This window comes from Geotrypetes seraphini, chromosome 9, assembly GCF_902459505.1.
Source record: "Geotrypetes seraphini chromosome 9, aGeoSer1.1, whole genome shotgun sequence".
In the NCBI taxonomy this organism is placed as follows: Eukaryota; Metazoa; Chordata; class Amphibia; order Gymnophiona; family Dermophiidae; genus Geotrypetes; species Geotrypetes seraphini.
The window spans coordinates 11,444,860-11,459,322 of NC_047092.1; the positions used below are offsets into that span (position 1 = coordinate 11,444,860).

The window sequence follows — 14,463 nt, forward strand, 5'->3', positions numbered from 1 at the left end:
CCATGTGGTCCACTCTCAATACTTTCTTTAGATTTTACTGGGTGAATGTGGTAGCATGGCTGGATGCCACTTTTGGCTCACAGCAAGCAAGGAAGACTCAGAAGGATAGCTTTGGTAAGTCCCACTGGTTCAAGACTCCTATGCCTTTTGCACTAGAAGGGAAGATTATGGTCTTACCTCGATAATTTTTCTAGTAGAAAGGCATAGGAGTTTTGAAGGCCCGCCCTGTCAGATTTCATTTAGCCTACTTACTGTCTCAGACGTGCATGTATTACCAGATGTTTGGTTTTCTCTTGTCAGACAGGTCTGAAGAGTGATGATTTAATTCTCAGTTGCAAAGCAGTAAGACTCAAAACTACATAAGTGTTAGTGCTGTTTGCACTCAGGTAGGTGGCTTGCTCCACTTTGTTTTAAGTTATATTCCTATTGAAGATTTGTTTAATTGTAATCATTGCAGAGCAGAATTGGCTTTTTTTGGGAGGTCCCCCATACCCCTCCTGGTTATTTCTCCTCTTATAGTGGTTGCCAACTGCTTTGGTATGACTTGAGGAGCTACAGCAGTGATGCAGGAGGTAGAGCCAAGCAGATGATACCATCTACACATCTCTCAATTAAAGGAGAATAACCCACTGGTTCAAGACTTGTATGCCTTCTACTAGAAAGAAGAAACATAGAAACATGGGCCAAATGGCCCATCTAGTCTGCCCATCCACAGTAACCATTATCTCTTTCTCTCTCTGAGAGTTCCCATGTGCCTATCCCAGGCCCTTTTGAATTCAGACACAGTCTCTGTCTCCACCACCTCTTCCGGGAGACTGTTCCACGCATCTATCATCCTTTCCGTAAAAAAGTATTTGTTCAGGTTACTCCGGAGATTATTGAAGAATCTTATCTATACTTTCTACACAGCTCTCGATTAGAGGTGAATAACCCACTGGTTCAAGACCCATATGCCTTTCTACTAGAAAGATTATTGAAGTTGGAACCTAATCTTCCCCTTATTTGTGTAAACAAGATCTGAACATCTTCTAGAACTTAGGTGTTGGTAATATTCTTTGTGCAGACTTTTGCATGCTGCTTATGTACCAGTACTTACAATCCCAGTGTGTGACTCTGGCCAGTACTACCCTTTTCCCCGAAAATAAGACCTACCCCCAAAATAAGCCCTAGCATGATTTTTAAAGATGCTCCTAATATAAGCCCTACCCCAAAAATAAGCCCTAGTTAAGATTGAGCCCTGAAGTACCCCCTCCCCTAAATGTCCCTGACACTCACTGACTCCATCCCAGACAGTAGGGCTGCCTGATTTGCTGAAAAAATTGGACTCGTTGATTCAGCTTTAGGAGGCCTCAGTGAAGGTATGTCAGTTTCACGGTGGGAGGGTCGGTGGGGTTCTGCACAAGGGGATGGGAGGGAGGGATAGAAAGATGCTGCGTGAGGGGAGGAATGATGCTGCACATGGGATTGGGGGGTAGAAAGGAAAGAGGAAGAAATGGGGTGGAGGAGAGGAAGGGAGAGATGATTGTTGTACATGAAAAAAATGACATCCCCATAAATAAGCCCTAGTGTGTTTTGTTTGGACCCAAAATTAATATAAGATACTCTTATTTTTGGGGAAACAAGGAATCAGCCTCTCAGATCTTTAAGGTCAGAGGGGGTGATGCAATTATCGTTTTATGAGTTTTCACATGTACTTTATGAAAATAGAAGATAAGAGAGAAGATGTTGGTGATGTCTTTTAAATTTACATCCTTCCCCCCCCCGGTTAGAGGATGTAAATTTAAAAGACATCACCAACATCTTCTCTCTTATCAAGCAGCATTATGGGGCAATGATCTGAAACAACTACTTACGCTTGCCAGTACCTATGGGGAATTTAGGTGACACCTGAAAACGTATCTGTTCTTAAAGTACATAGGAAACTGATTTGCACAATCTCTCCCACAATAACTGATCTCTAGAGCTGTTAATCAATAGATATTAACTATGTTAATTCTACTCAATCTGTAACATTTATAATCATTGTAAACCGCATAGAACTTCACGGTCCTGTGATATATAAACTGTTGTTATTATTATTATTATCTGCAATCTCAATAGCAGGGGTGTCATTGTGGAATAAATGAACTATTAAGAGCACTTTTGGATTTCCAGAAATTTAAGAAAGTACTGAAGACTACTTTGCTTGTGGAAGTGTTTAACTGAATGAATAGCAATATTTTATGAACATATTGAGACCCATTTTAGGTTGTATATATATGTTTTAATACTATGACTGTATTTTGTGAGCTGCTTAGGTTTAAGCGGGTAAGAAAGGTTTTAAAAAAAATTAATACTGCAATTTTAGTGTTAAAATAACTCCCAGCTGATAACACACACTGAATAAAGCTGCTGAGTTAAATTTTAAGATATAAATATAATCTGTGGATTTGGTTAATTTTATTTTCTCTGATGAACAGTAGCAACATAGCCATACAGTTGGCTTGTGACTTTCATCTCATGTCAACACAGATGACAGGCTTAGATGAAATTGACAAGTTGATGAAACACCAGTAACTGTAAAACCATCAGTCTGGCTCATTACTTTGCTGTCATCAGAAAATAGCCATTATAGGTTGTATGCATGCTTTTAATTATTTTCCCCTAAATATTTTAAATCAGTATTTTAAATCAGTATATATGTTATTAAATTGTAGTTTTCCCTCATAAATTGAGCAGTTCTTAGCCTGAGTTCATTTACTTTTCCATAAGGTATTTATGCAAATTTCTCTTCTCTTTCAGTTCCTCTTCTGTCATGGGGGCCCAGCTTTAATTTTAGCATCTGGTATGTGGAAGTTAATGGCATTGATGAACCAGATGTGGTACAACCATGCCTTAATTGGTACAGCAAGGTAGGCCTTCATGTCACTCATGTGACCAAGAACTGACCGGATTCAGTAAATGGTGCCCAAAGTTAGGTATCATCTAGTTCAGGGTCGTCAAGCGTCAATCCTCGAGGGCCGCAATACAGACGGGTTTTCAGAATTTTCCCAATGAATTTGCATGAGATCTATTTGCATATACTTCTTCCATTGTGTGCAAACAGATCCCCTGCATATTCATTTGGGAAATCCTGAAAATCCGACCTGGTGAAGAACAAGGTTGGACATCACTGATCCAGATCCATACTAGGCTAGAATTCCATAAAGGGTGCTCTGCGGACAGTGACCTTTACAAATATTAGTGTAACACTCTTCCGGTGTCTAACTTTGGGTGTAAGGATTTAGGTGCCAAAAACTGGTGTAAATCCAGGCAATCAACTCATGGCAAATTCACATATTCTGTAACATTGCGCCTAATTTCTGGGAATGCTCCAGATCCGTCTATGCCCTCCTTGATTTGCATGCTATGAAATTCACATGTCTAGCTGGCTAATAATAGTTTATGGACTTGCCCTCGGGAATTGAGCAGACCATTAAACCTAGGTATGTATAATGCCTTGACCAACTGAGTAGAAAAAAATTCTCCAACTTGTTTTAAATGGCCACCTCTTAGTGTCATTGGATGTTCCCTAATTCTAATACTGTAAAAAAAAAAAAAACCCCAAAATTCTTGTTGTACAAGTCTTCTCAGTTAATTCAGTACTTGATGGAAGCCCATTCTGTCCCTTCTGCCTTGCTGTGCCGTATGGTTGGAACAAGCTGCTCTAATCCCTAAGGCGGGCTTCGTCTCTGGCAATGTTCAAGGCCCAGTTAAAAGCCCATCTCAGAATGCTTTTAACTCCTAACTCCTTTCACCTTGGGTTCTGCATCCCCAACCCTATATGTCATGTCTGTCTGTCCAAGTTAGATTGTAAGCTGCCACCACCATGTTGTACTGTAAAGGAGTGATAGTGGGGTGATGTGCAATGATTTAGAGACTGAATTTCAGTTTTGGCTTTGGTGCTAAAACAGGCCCAGAATTCTGATTCATCCATATTTTGGTTTAGGCAGAAAATGCTAGTGCATTTTCAGCTGAAACCCAAACTCCTGCAGCTCTCCCCACCACCCCTAGGTCTTCCTTGGGTCTACCTTAGAAACTCTGGTGGTCTAGTGACCTAATTGGAGTAGGCGTAAACCCCAGTGACTCCTGCCCCTGCTAGCACCTTCTGTGACAGTTCTTGTAAAGACTGTCACTAAAAGTTGCAGCAGCCATTTTGAGATTGATGCCAGCATAGGCAGGAACAATTCACATAGTATTTAGGTGGAAATGGACATTTTTTTTTTTAAGACCAGATAACAGTAATGAAATAATAAATGAACAATTTTATTTTTCAGTTTATGATCTTGGAATAATCTTGCATCCATTCATTGATGCAATGCTTGTAGTTTTCCTATAAACTGGTGGAAGTAGAAATAATAATTATGAGCAAGAGCTGCATTTATGAAAGCGATAGGAGAAGGGATTACCGTTCTGCATCTTATACTGCGTAACTATCCAAATTTGGTAGCTAAAGTATTCCGCAGTACACTATTCTTTATGTGGCTAGGGTTGACTGTGTCAGATTAAGACCTTACGCTGCTGGTAAAACAGATTTACTTAACTGGTTTTATTGTGTTCCAGTAGTACCGTGAACAAGAAGCCATTCGACTTTGTTTAAAGCACTTTCGTCAACACAACTATACAGAAGCTTTTGAATCTCTGCAGAAGAAAACAAAGATTGCCTTGGAGCACCCAATGTTGACTGATCTGCACGACAAACTGGTGCTTAAGGGAGACTTTGATGCCTGTGAAGAATTGATAGAAAAAGCTGTAAATGGTAAGTAGATCAAGGGTGCCACTGCTTTTTCAAAGTGCTTCTGAACTTCATTCCCCTTTACACTTTGTATTCTGTCTTGCTCAAACTTCTGTTCAGATGAAGGATTTTTTTTTTTTTTTTTAAATATTGGTATGTTATCTTATCAACAGATGCTAATTCTGAATTCAGAAAAATGTAAATAGAAATCAGTTAGAATATATTGCTAGTTTTTTGCCATCTGACTCCATCTTAAAATGTAGTGATCTAGTTCAGTGGTTCCCAACCCTGTCCTGGAGGACCACCAATCTAGTGGCTGAGGCATTAGATAGGCAATACACTAATTAAACAATGGGACGCTCAAGTTACAATGAACACTGCTCGAGATAAGTAACTCAGCTGTCAACTGTTTTTCTAACTAAGTGAGTAATGCACTTTGAATAAGTTAAAAGTTAAATTTTATATGATTGGATTTTTAATCACACTATTTAAGCTTCACTAAAGAGAAAGTATCAAAAAATTATTTAAAAATTATAAAGTCCAGGTCTCAAGTACCTAGCTAGATCCCAAGTAATAAAACAGATTTTATGCTGCTTATACTACCTTTAGATACTTTAAAAATTAATGCTATGTTAATCAACCTCCAATCCTAGGTATTACGGATCGGAAGTTGACCAACATAATGCTAATTTTTAAAAGGTGTTTCAGGGTAATTGGGAAACTACAGACCAGTGAACCTGATGTCTGTGTCAGGCAAAAGGGCAGACACAATTATAAAGAATGAAATTACTGAATGAATTGCCTCAATCATCTGTATGGTTTACAGCAGCGGTCTCAAACACGCGGTCCGCGGGCCGCATGTGGTTCTCCAAGTTTTATTTGTGGCCCGCGGTCTGGAGTGGATCATTCTCTTCCTTTTGGAGCAGCAGCGTGTCTGGCCAGTTCGTTCCGTTCAAAGCCGCGGGTTGGCGGCTCCTCGCGTTATCCACTCCTGCATCGGAAGCCTCTCTGACATCACAACATCAGAGAGGCTTCAGACGCAGGCGCGGATCTCGCAAGGAGCCGCCATCCGCGGCTTTGAACCGAATGAGCCGTACCAAGGAGGGGGCGTACCAAGGGGGGGGCGGTCCGCACAGCTGGCCACCCTCCACTGTTCTCCCTAGAGTGCGGCTCGTCTAGAGCAGTGGTGCCCAACCTGCTTCCCTTCCCTTCTCACTGCTGCCATCGGAGAACAGGCCAGCACCGTGCTCTTTGATCTCCCTGTTTCTCTCGTCGCCCGACGTCAATTCTGACGTCGAGAGGACGTTCTGGCTAGCCAATCGCTGCCTGGCTGCCCGGAACGTCCTTTCCGACATTAGAATTGACGTCGGGCAGCGAGAGTTGGTCGGCCCCGTGGAGAATAGAAGCGTGGAGATCTCGGCCTGTTCCCGATGGCGGTAGCAGCAGCAGCCTATTTCCCGGCGGCGGTGGCATGGGGGAGGGCAGGCAGGAAGAAAGAAAGAAGGGGGGGGACAGGGAGCCAGAAACAAAGCAAAAAATGGGACACGGAATCAGAGAAAGACAGAGAAAGAAAGAAAAAGTTGGGGGAGGGAATGAGGTCTGGAGGAAAGGAAGTATACAGGAGGCTGAAAGAAGGGAAGAAATATTAGATGCACAGTCAGAAGAATAAAGTGCAACCAGAGACTGATGAAATTACCAAACAAAGGTAGGAAAATGATTTTATTTTCAATTTAGTGATTGAAATGTGCCAGTTTTGAGAAAGAAAAGATATTAAACTTTAAATGTGAGTGCTGCAGAAAAAATAGTTAATGTCTTATTAAAGAAATGACAATTTTGCATAAGGTAAAACTCTTTATAGTTTATATATCTTTCCTTTTAACTGTTAAAGGAAAGATTTATAAACTATAAAGCATTTAACCTCATGCAAAATTGTCATTTCTTTAATAAGACATTAACTATTTTTTTCTGCGGCCCTCCAAGTACCTACAAATCCAAAATGTGGCCCCGCAAAGGGTTTGAGTTGGAGACCACTGGTTTACAGGAAATTGGATTTATTTTTGTTAGGCTTCTTCGTACTTTGTTTCCAGCTCAGTAAGAACCAACATAGAATTCTTAGGGCAGCATAAGCCCATAGGGTCAGGTATCCTATTTTAAGTGAATATGTTGTAGTTTTAAAGAGTGCTATTTTCTACTTCTAGACAAGGAACAAATTTGGAAAATAAGAAAGTAATTTGCCCTTTATCTACTCTTTGCTTGGGACCTCTGCAGTGTATTGTTCCCTGTTCAGACATGCTGTTAATTCATTGGTGCTTTCTTGGCAGGGAAAGGAAACAAGAGCTGTATTTCAGGAGGGACCTGATTACAGAATATTTCCTCCTAGATTGAATCTGTGCTGAAATTCAGCTTAAAAGAGCAAGTCTGATCAGGCTTAAATATGAGTCAGATGAATGAAAACTGCATCCAGTTGACCAAAGTACTCCTTGTAAATGAGGTGGAATATCTCCAGATCCTGTCTTTAACCAAAGTGGAAAAGAAGCAATATTTAACAGTGAATGGAGTGGTAGGAAAGAAGTATATTATAGCATTACTGGGTCCCAAAGCTATGTACAGGCATCTCATTAGGATTGGAGTTGGTGACTCCCAACCACTGGATGTCAGTTCACATGTCTGACTGACCGAAACCTATACAACAGAATTACATCTCTTTGTTGAATATATATTGCTTTGTCTTGGGAAAACTTGTTCTGGCTAATGTGAAAGGCAGCTTATTTGTGCAGAAGAGCATTCTAGTTCAAAATGAACGTGGGTCTTGAACCAATGGGTTTATGCATCGTTACCTGTGTGTAGTGTGTACTAGTCTCAAAAGGTGATGGAGCGTGGGAATATCACAAACAAATCGCAATCCAAAAAAGGTCCCACTGCAATGTACAGAAAGCATCACAAACCGAAAGCTTAGCAACCTACTTTATTTTTAATAAGAAACCATAAATCAAGGCTTAATAGTTCTAGATTTGTGTCACTGATCCAGAAAAAAACCCACTCTGGTATTATAATAATTATCTGTGTAAGAACGTAAGAATAACCTTACTGGGTCGGACCAATGGTCCATCAAGCCCAGTAGCCCGTTCTCACAGTGGCCAATCTAGGTCATTAGTACACTTCACAGTCCAGCTCTGCACCTAACCCCCGCAAATACTGAGGGAGAAGTGTACTATGAAGTGAATTGCTAATTTTGTTTTCATTGCTATCTTTAGTGCCATCATATCTTGTCTTTTGTTGGGTATGGCCATCGGAAATGACATAGAACATAGAGCATGACCTGTGTACATACACCACCCCCATCTTCTTGTCTTTATTAGTCCTAATATTTTTACTAAAAGAAGTAAATAAAAGGGACAGTAAACAGGTCAAGAAATAGTAAAGACCCCTGTGGCAGAGACTTTGTGGAAGGGCTACTTCCCTATTCTTTTATAAATTTCCAGATAATGATGAAAACCATTCCAAACACATCTTAGGTATTGTGTCTAGAAGGTATTTACTAATGATCCAGTCTGTTCAATACCACTGCAGAATTAACACTCCAAGTTTACATGCAGTTCATAAAACAAAACTACTAGGGAGGTCTCAGTACCAATGTAAGCACATATCTCTGAATAGGGATGGTCTAACACAATTGTCAGCCAGAAATTGACCCAGTCATTGCCTCTTTTCCCTTGGTCTAAAGAGAGATTAAATACAGGCCTTAAAATAGCTAATACCTGGAAATCTAGTATAGTTCTTTTCAGAGGTAGTTATAGTAGAACCTCTAATCTTTCAGGCATATATATTCATTTAGTGGATAAATTAATTGGTTGCTTTAAAATTGGACACTCATAAAAGCATATCTATTCAAATGATCAAGAAGGTAAGAGTCAAAATTTACAAAAGGCAAGGTTTATGTGCAATAATTCTCTCTTTTGAAGCAAAAGAGACAAACTTTCCATCACTCTGTTTTTATGAAAAGCATCTGGAGCTCTAGATCAGTGTTCTTCAACCTTTTTACACCTATGGACCGGTGGAGATAAAAAAATTATTTTGTGGACCAGCAAACTACTAAGACTGAAATAAAAAGCCCCGTCCCCGCAAACCATCTGATCCCATCCACACAAGCCTCAAATAGTTATGATTTTATATTGAACATATTTTATTAAAGTATAAAAAAGAAACAATATTCTGTACAATTGTCATTTTATAAATACAAATACAGAGCAAGGATCAACAAAACCCTTGTCTCCCCTCCCCTTCACATATATCCCCTCTACTAACAAGAAAACTGAATAAGCCAAATTATTACAGAATGCTACACAGAAATATCATGCTAACAGAATACCGCAGTCACACATGACAGGAATAGTGTTAGGGGAGTGCAACTAGGGCAACTGCCCCCTGGTCAGAGAGAGCCCTAAGCCAGCTGGAAGCTAAAGAAGCACTGCCTGGGCTTTGCAGTCCCCAGTTATGTCTAACACCAGCTCTAGCAGGATACATATTTCAAATCTGATATATTCTAAAATTATTTTTTTCTACCTTTTGTCGTCTCTGGTTTCTGCTATCATCTTCTTTTCACTCTCTTCCTTTCAGCGTCTGCCCTCTCTGTCTCTTCAATCTAGCACTGCCCCTTCCATATAGTATCTTCCTTCTTTCTATGCCCCTCTCCCCTTTCCATCTAGCCTGCGCCCCCTCTCTCCTTTCCAGCTTCACTGCTTTCTTCATTTTTATCTCTCCTACATCAGATCTAGCATCTTTGTCCCTCTCTCCTTATTTCTCTGCTGACCACCTTCCCACCATCAATCTCTCTCTCATTCCTCTCATTCCCCTTTCCCTCATCTGATCTCTCCATTCCACCCTGACTCCTTGCCCTCCTTTAATCTCCTTCCTTTTTTCCTCCTCCCCTCCCAGCAGTATCTCTCCTTCTCCCTCCCTCCCTCCCTCCCTCCATGTCTAATACCAGCTCTCCCTTTATCCAGCAGCTTCCCAGCCTCCAACAGTGGCTTCCTCCCCTTCCCTCCGCTCTCCTCAGTACTTGCGTGCAGCGATTCACTTCAGCAGCCTTGGGGCTTTTGCTGATTTGCGACCTGCCTCTGATGATGCAACTTCTTCTTTCCTCAGAGGTGGCAAGACCCATCAAAGGACCTAAGGCTGCCTAAGCGAATCGCTGCGCTGACGCTATTGGCGCTGTTACAGGCAAGTATTGAGAGTTGGGAAGCAAAATGTTGGAACTCCCCCTTGCCATCCCTGCGCTGACTGGCAGAAAATTTCTGTGGACTGGCACCAGTCCATGGACCGGCGGTTGAAGAACACTGCTCTAAATGATGATTCCATCTTTTGTTTCCACGACTTACCCTGGTAAACTCCCCATGGTTAGTTTGAGCTTTTAGAATTCCTGAGCAGTTGACTGGCTGAGGAGACGCTATGACCTCTAGATTTTCTGCCAATCTAGAAACATAAGTAACAGTAGCTAATTTTCTTTGTGTTTTGAAGATGGCTTATTCAATCAATACATCAGTCAGCAGGAATACAAGCCTCGATGGAGTCAGATTATTCCCAAAAGCACCAAAGGTAAGAATAACCTTGTTGGTATGTAGAAATTTTACTTCATGTTTACTGTCTTTTACACTGCATGTGGAGGGCAGTATCCTCTTGATTTGGTGAATGGATATATGCTAGTCATCTGATCCTAAATAAGGATAACATCAAATTTTTACCAATTGAGCCAAATTGTTTTCTTATCAAACTGCTTTTGCTTGGTCTACTCTACCCAGTGAGATAAAATTCTTATCTAGCTATGCTATTACAAGTTACTCCAACTGTTAGAGAGCTCGTTCTTGAACCTTACTTGATATGTTCGAGATTTTAGGAAACCTTCAAACCATTCAAAAAACCGACCATGCACATCTATAGCATCCAAACATTCTAGTAATTTTCCATGGTCAACAAGATTGAAAGCTCTGCTCAAGTCCAATTGTAAAATCAAGGCACTAATACCCTTACTGAAAAGATTGCACAAATAATCCATCAGTGATGCCAAAAGGTTCTAAAACCTGATTGTGATCTATGCAAATGCAGTAGATAGTTCAACAACTGTCTGTGTACTAAGCCTTCTATAATTTTCACAAAAAATGGGATCGATGAAATAGACCTATAATTAACCACAGATGAAGGGAAGTTACCATTTTCAAGCAAGTGAGTTAACCAGGTGAATAAGTCCAGTTGAAATTTTACAGGAGCTAATTTCATAACTGCTGAGGGACATGGGTTCAAAGGACAATATGATTTCACATACTTACTGTAGAGCAGGGGGTGTACAACCTTTTTGGCTTCCCTGGGCTGCATTGGCCGAAAAAAATATTTCTGGGGCCGCACAAACGCTGCAGCAAGACAGAGGAGGGAGCTGGCAAGATGGTAAACACCTAGTGGGGCAGCAGATGAAAACACTATCGCTCTCAACCGGAGCCACACAAAATATTTCACGGGGCTGCAGGTTGGACACCCCTGCTGTAGAGTTTTCTAAAATCGTTCCAGTCTGGAATAATAAAGGTGCCCCACTCTAGGTTTACAACAACATTTTTTTGTTGGAGATAGCAAGAAATCTTGATTTTTATTTTTAACCAATAGGCAAGATGTTTGTAAAGTGTCAGTTTTTTGACTGAAGCAACTTGCTAAATCCTCAGAGTTCCTGAAAAGTGTTTGTATTTACAAGTCCTTCCAAGATCATAGAAACAGAGAAAAATGAAGACAAAAATTACATAGCTTATCCAGTCCATCCATCCATGCCATTCACTATCCAATCTTTATCTTTGTCTGCTTGTCCAAGCTTTATTGACTTCAGATAATCTGCATCTCCATCACCTCTACTGGGAGGCTGTTCCACAAATGTACCACCCTTTCTGTGAAGAAGTATTCCCTTAGGAATAATCTAAGTTTATCCCCTTTATCCTATACCACCTCATTCCAGAGCTTTCTTTCCGTTCAGAGACTCACCTCCTATGCATTTGCCATGGAGGTATTTAAATGTCTCTATCATATATTCTATTCCTGCCTTTCTTTCAAAGTATACCAATTGAGATCTCTGTCTATCAACATACACTTTATGACAAAGGCTATTCACCGTTTTAGTGGCCGTCCTCTGGACAGTAGGTACACCTCTGCTGTCTGCATTGGTGCACTGTAATGTAACATATATGGTAACTTACTGGGCACCAACAGTAAATGCTGTTCATGCCTATAATAACCCATTCTCCACCCCATCACAGCAAGCAGTTACTGTACAAAAGTGTCACAGCTCTGCAATAACTCTTAATCGCATGCTAATAGCAAGATATCTTACTGTATTTTAGTAAACGGTACCTTGGAATAAAACTGCCCCAAAGCAAAACTTAGGGCTCCTTTTACGAAGGCGCGTGACTTAATCACGCGCTAACCTCCGCGCTAGCTGAAAAACTACCGCCTGCTCAAGAGGAGGCTAGCGCGGCCGGCAGTTTAACGCACGCTATTATGCGCGTTAAACCGCTACTGCGTCGTCATAAAAGGAGCCCTTAGTAACTAATGCTAGCAAATGAGTTGGGAAATCAAGAACAGAAATTCAGAGCTTTTATTAAGCAGATACTTTTCAAGTAAATAAAAGGAAAGACTACATTGATGTCTTACGTAAGCCTATCACTGATTAGTTGAACTCAATGTATGGACGTCATCAATTGGCTGAGAAAAAGAAACCCGCAAAATACCACAAAATACAAAAGCAAAAATGAGCAATGGGATTGACCAAGTAAATCAGGTAATCCAGTGTCAGCGTCCTTTGTCAGTCCTAGTCAAATAAAAATGATGTGTTTTCGGCCAACTACTATGTATTGCTGCAAGAAGCAAAATCAGATATCTACAAAACAGCTCAAATGTATTTTTTACAATTTTGGCTGATACTAGGGGGGTCAGAAAATATCCATAATCTCCTTCTGGCCTCAGATTTTCCATGGGAAGCTTCAGGGATATGAAGTAACTGGGGGGGAGGGGAGTGGGTGTAAAAAAATATGTACATATATAGTTTTCATATTGAGTAATTGGTTTTACTCATTTTGAGGCCCTTTTACTAAAGTTTAGCACATGCTAGCAAAGCACTAAATGCTGCATTGTCCATTAGCGTGCATTAATCTTTAATGAAAGGGCCCATTTGTTCTTTAATAAATTTAACTGTTTTCTTTTAGTAGACTTTGCTATTTAGGAAAATGTTTTAAAATGCCTTTTAACAAACCTATTAAACTTTTTTGTCAGGTGATGGTGAGGACAGTAGGCCGGGAATGAGAGGAGGACACCAAATGGTCATTGACGTCCAGTCAGGTGATTATTGTACTGCACCTCAGTCATTGCAGATTTCAATATAGACAATCTTGTTTCTGTTTCTAGTACAATAGGTGTGTCATTCTGGACAAGGGGGTTATAGCCCAGTGCTCATGAATCTTGCAGAAGAAATCCATTCCGGATTTTTTTTTCTGAATCCCTCCTACTTCACAGAGAGCTTTGCTGTCCCTTACATTTTTTTCCTTCTGCATGTGAGCCTGAAGAAGCATTTATGATCTGCTCTGCTTATGTCTTTATTTTTTTTGTCAGTTCGGGGGGGGGGGGGGGGGGTCACTTTTTTTTTGGCTTGATTTTGGTGCCAAGAGCTCTCCTAGTCGAGGGTTCAGCTCTGCCTCCTTGGAGGAGAAGCAGACTGAGGTCTGCAGCTGATGGGCCAATCACTTGTGGTACCTGTTGGCCAGCCTGTAGAGGCCTTTTTGGAGTTCAGGGTCTGTCCCCCTTGTAGCATTAATTGCTTTAACTGCATTTTTTAAAAAAAAGAGTGCTCTTTTACTTTTCTCTTTAACAAGTGTTTGTACAGTAATAAAACATGGCTCACAAATAGAGCTATGATATAACTAAGATCGTTATTCAGCAAATATGTACGCAGTAGAAACCTTTATTGTGGCTTAATAAAAAGGGTGGTGGGGGTATATTTGATAGGATGAAATTTTCATGCTATGCGTCTGTTAATGTGGTAGCATGAGTTGCATTTAAGATTTATTGTTTGGTATATAAATCTCTGTTTGGCTAGGCTCCTGAGGTTTTCATTTCTTGGGTTTCATGATTAGAATCTTCCTTTACCAGCAGAAATTCTGCTTTGTTGCTTTTGACTTTTTCTACTGCTTAAGGTCTCTAAGATATAGGTCCTCTTATAAGAATATGCAGTGAAAATTTGAAATCATCTGCCATTGAATGTCCGTATTGCTCCTAAGTACATATTAGTTTATGGAAGTTACTGGAATATTAATCTGTTTAAACTAAACTAAACCTTAAGTTTATATACCACATCATCTCCACGGATGTGGAGCTCGGCACGGTTTACAAGAACTTAAAATATAGGAAGATAAGGAAAAAAAAGGTTTACATGAACTTATATATAGAAGAGAAGAGTAAGGGGGGAATAGAATTACATTTTAGTGAAAAGCCAGGTTTAAGGAATTTTATGAAGCTATAGAATAATTGGGAATTTTTCTTTTGGTTTTTTGTGTCTGCAATGTTATCCGCCTTAAAGCTACTTTGGTTGGGGATAAGGTAGGCTAGAAACATTTTAGTATAGTATACTATCTTTGGGCTTCTAGCTCAATTAGAGGCAATACTCATTGGAATTTGGTGCTATGAGC

The 14,463-nt window shown here is 40.3% G+C and overlaps 1 protein-coding gene across 5 annotated transcripts in view; it reads left to right on the forward strand.

The window, feature by feature from the left end:
• The window catches only part of MKLN1 (muskelin 1), a 158,495-nt gene that overhangs the window by 68,809 nt on the left and 75,223 nt on the right, over positions 1–14,463 (forward strand). For 4 of the 5 annotated variants that reach the window (XM_033957577.1, XM_033957578.1, XM_033957579.1 and 1 more), the window contains 4 exons: positions 2,782–2,891; positions 4,585–4,777; positions 10,271–10,348; positions 13,055–13,120. In XM_033957577.1, coding sequence (XP_033813468.1) covers positions 2,782–2,891; positions 4,585–4,777; positions 10,271–10,348; positions 13,055–13,120 — 447 coding nt within the window. Of the gene's footprint in view, positions 1–2,781; positions 2,892–4,581; positions 4,778–10,270; positions 10,349–13,054; positions 13,121–14,463 lie in introns of all 5 variants that reach the window. The other variant, XM_033957581.1, reaches the window with a different exon arrangement.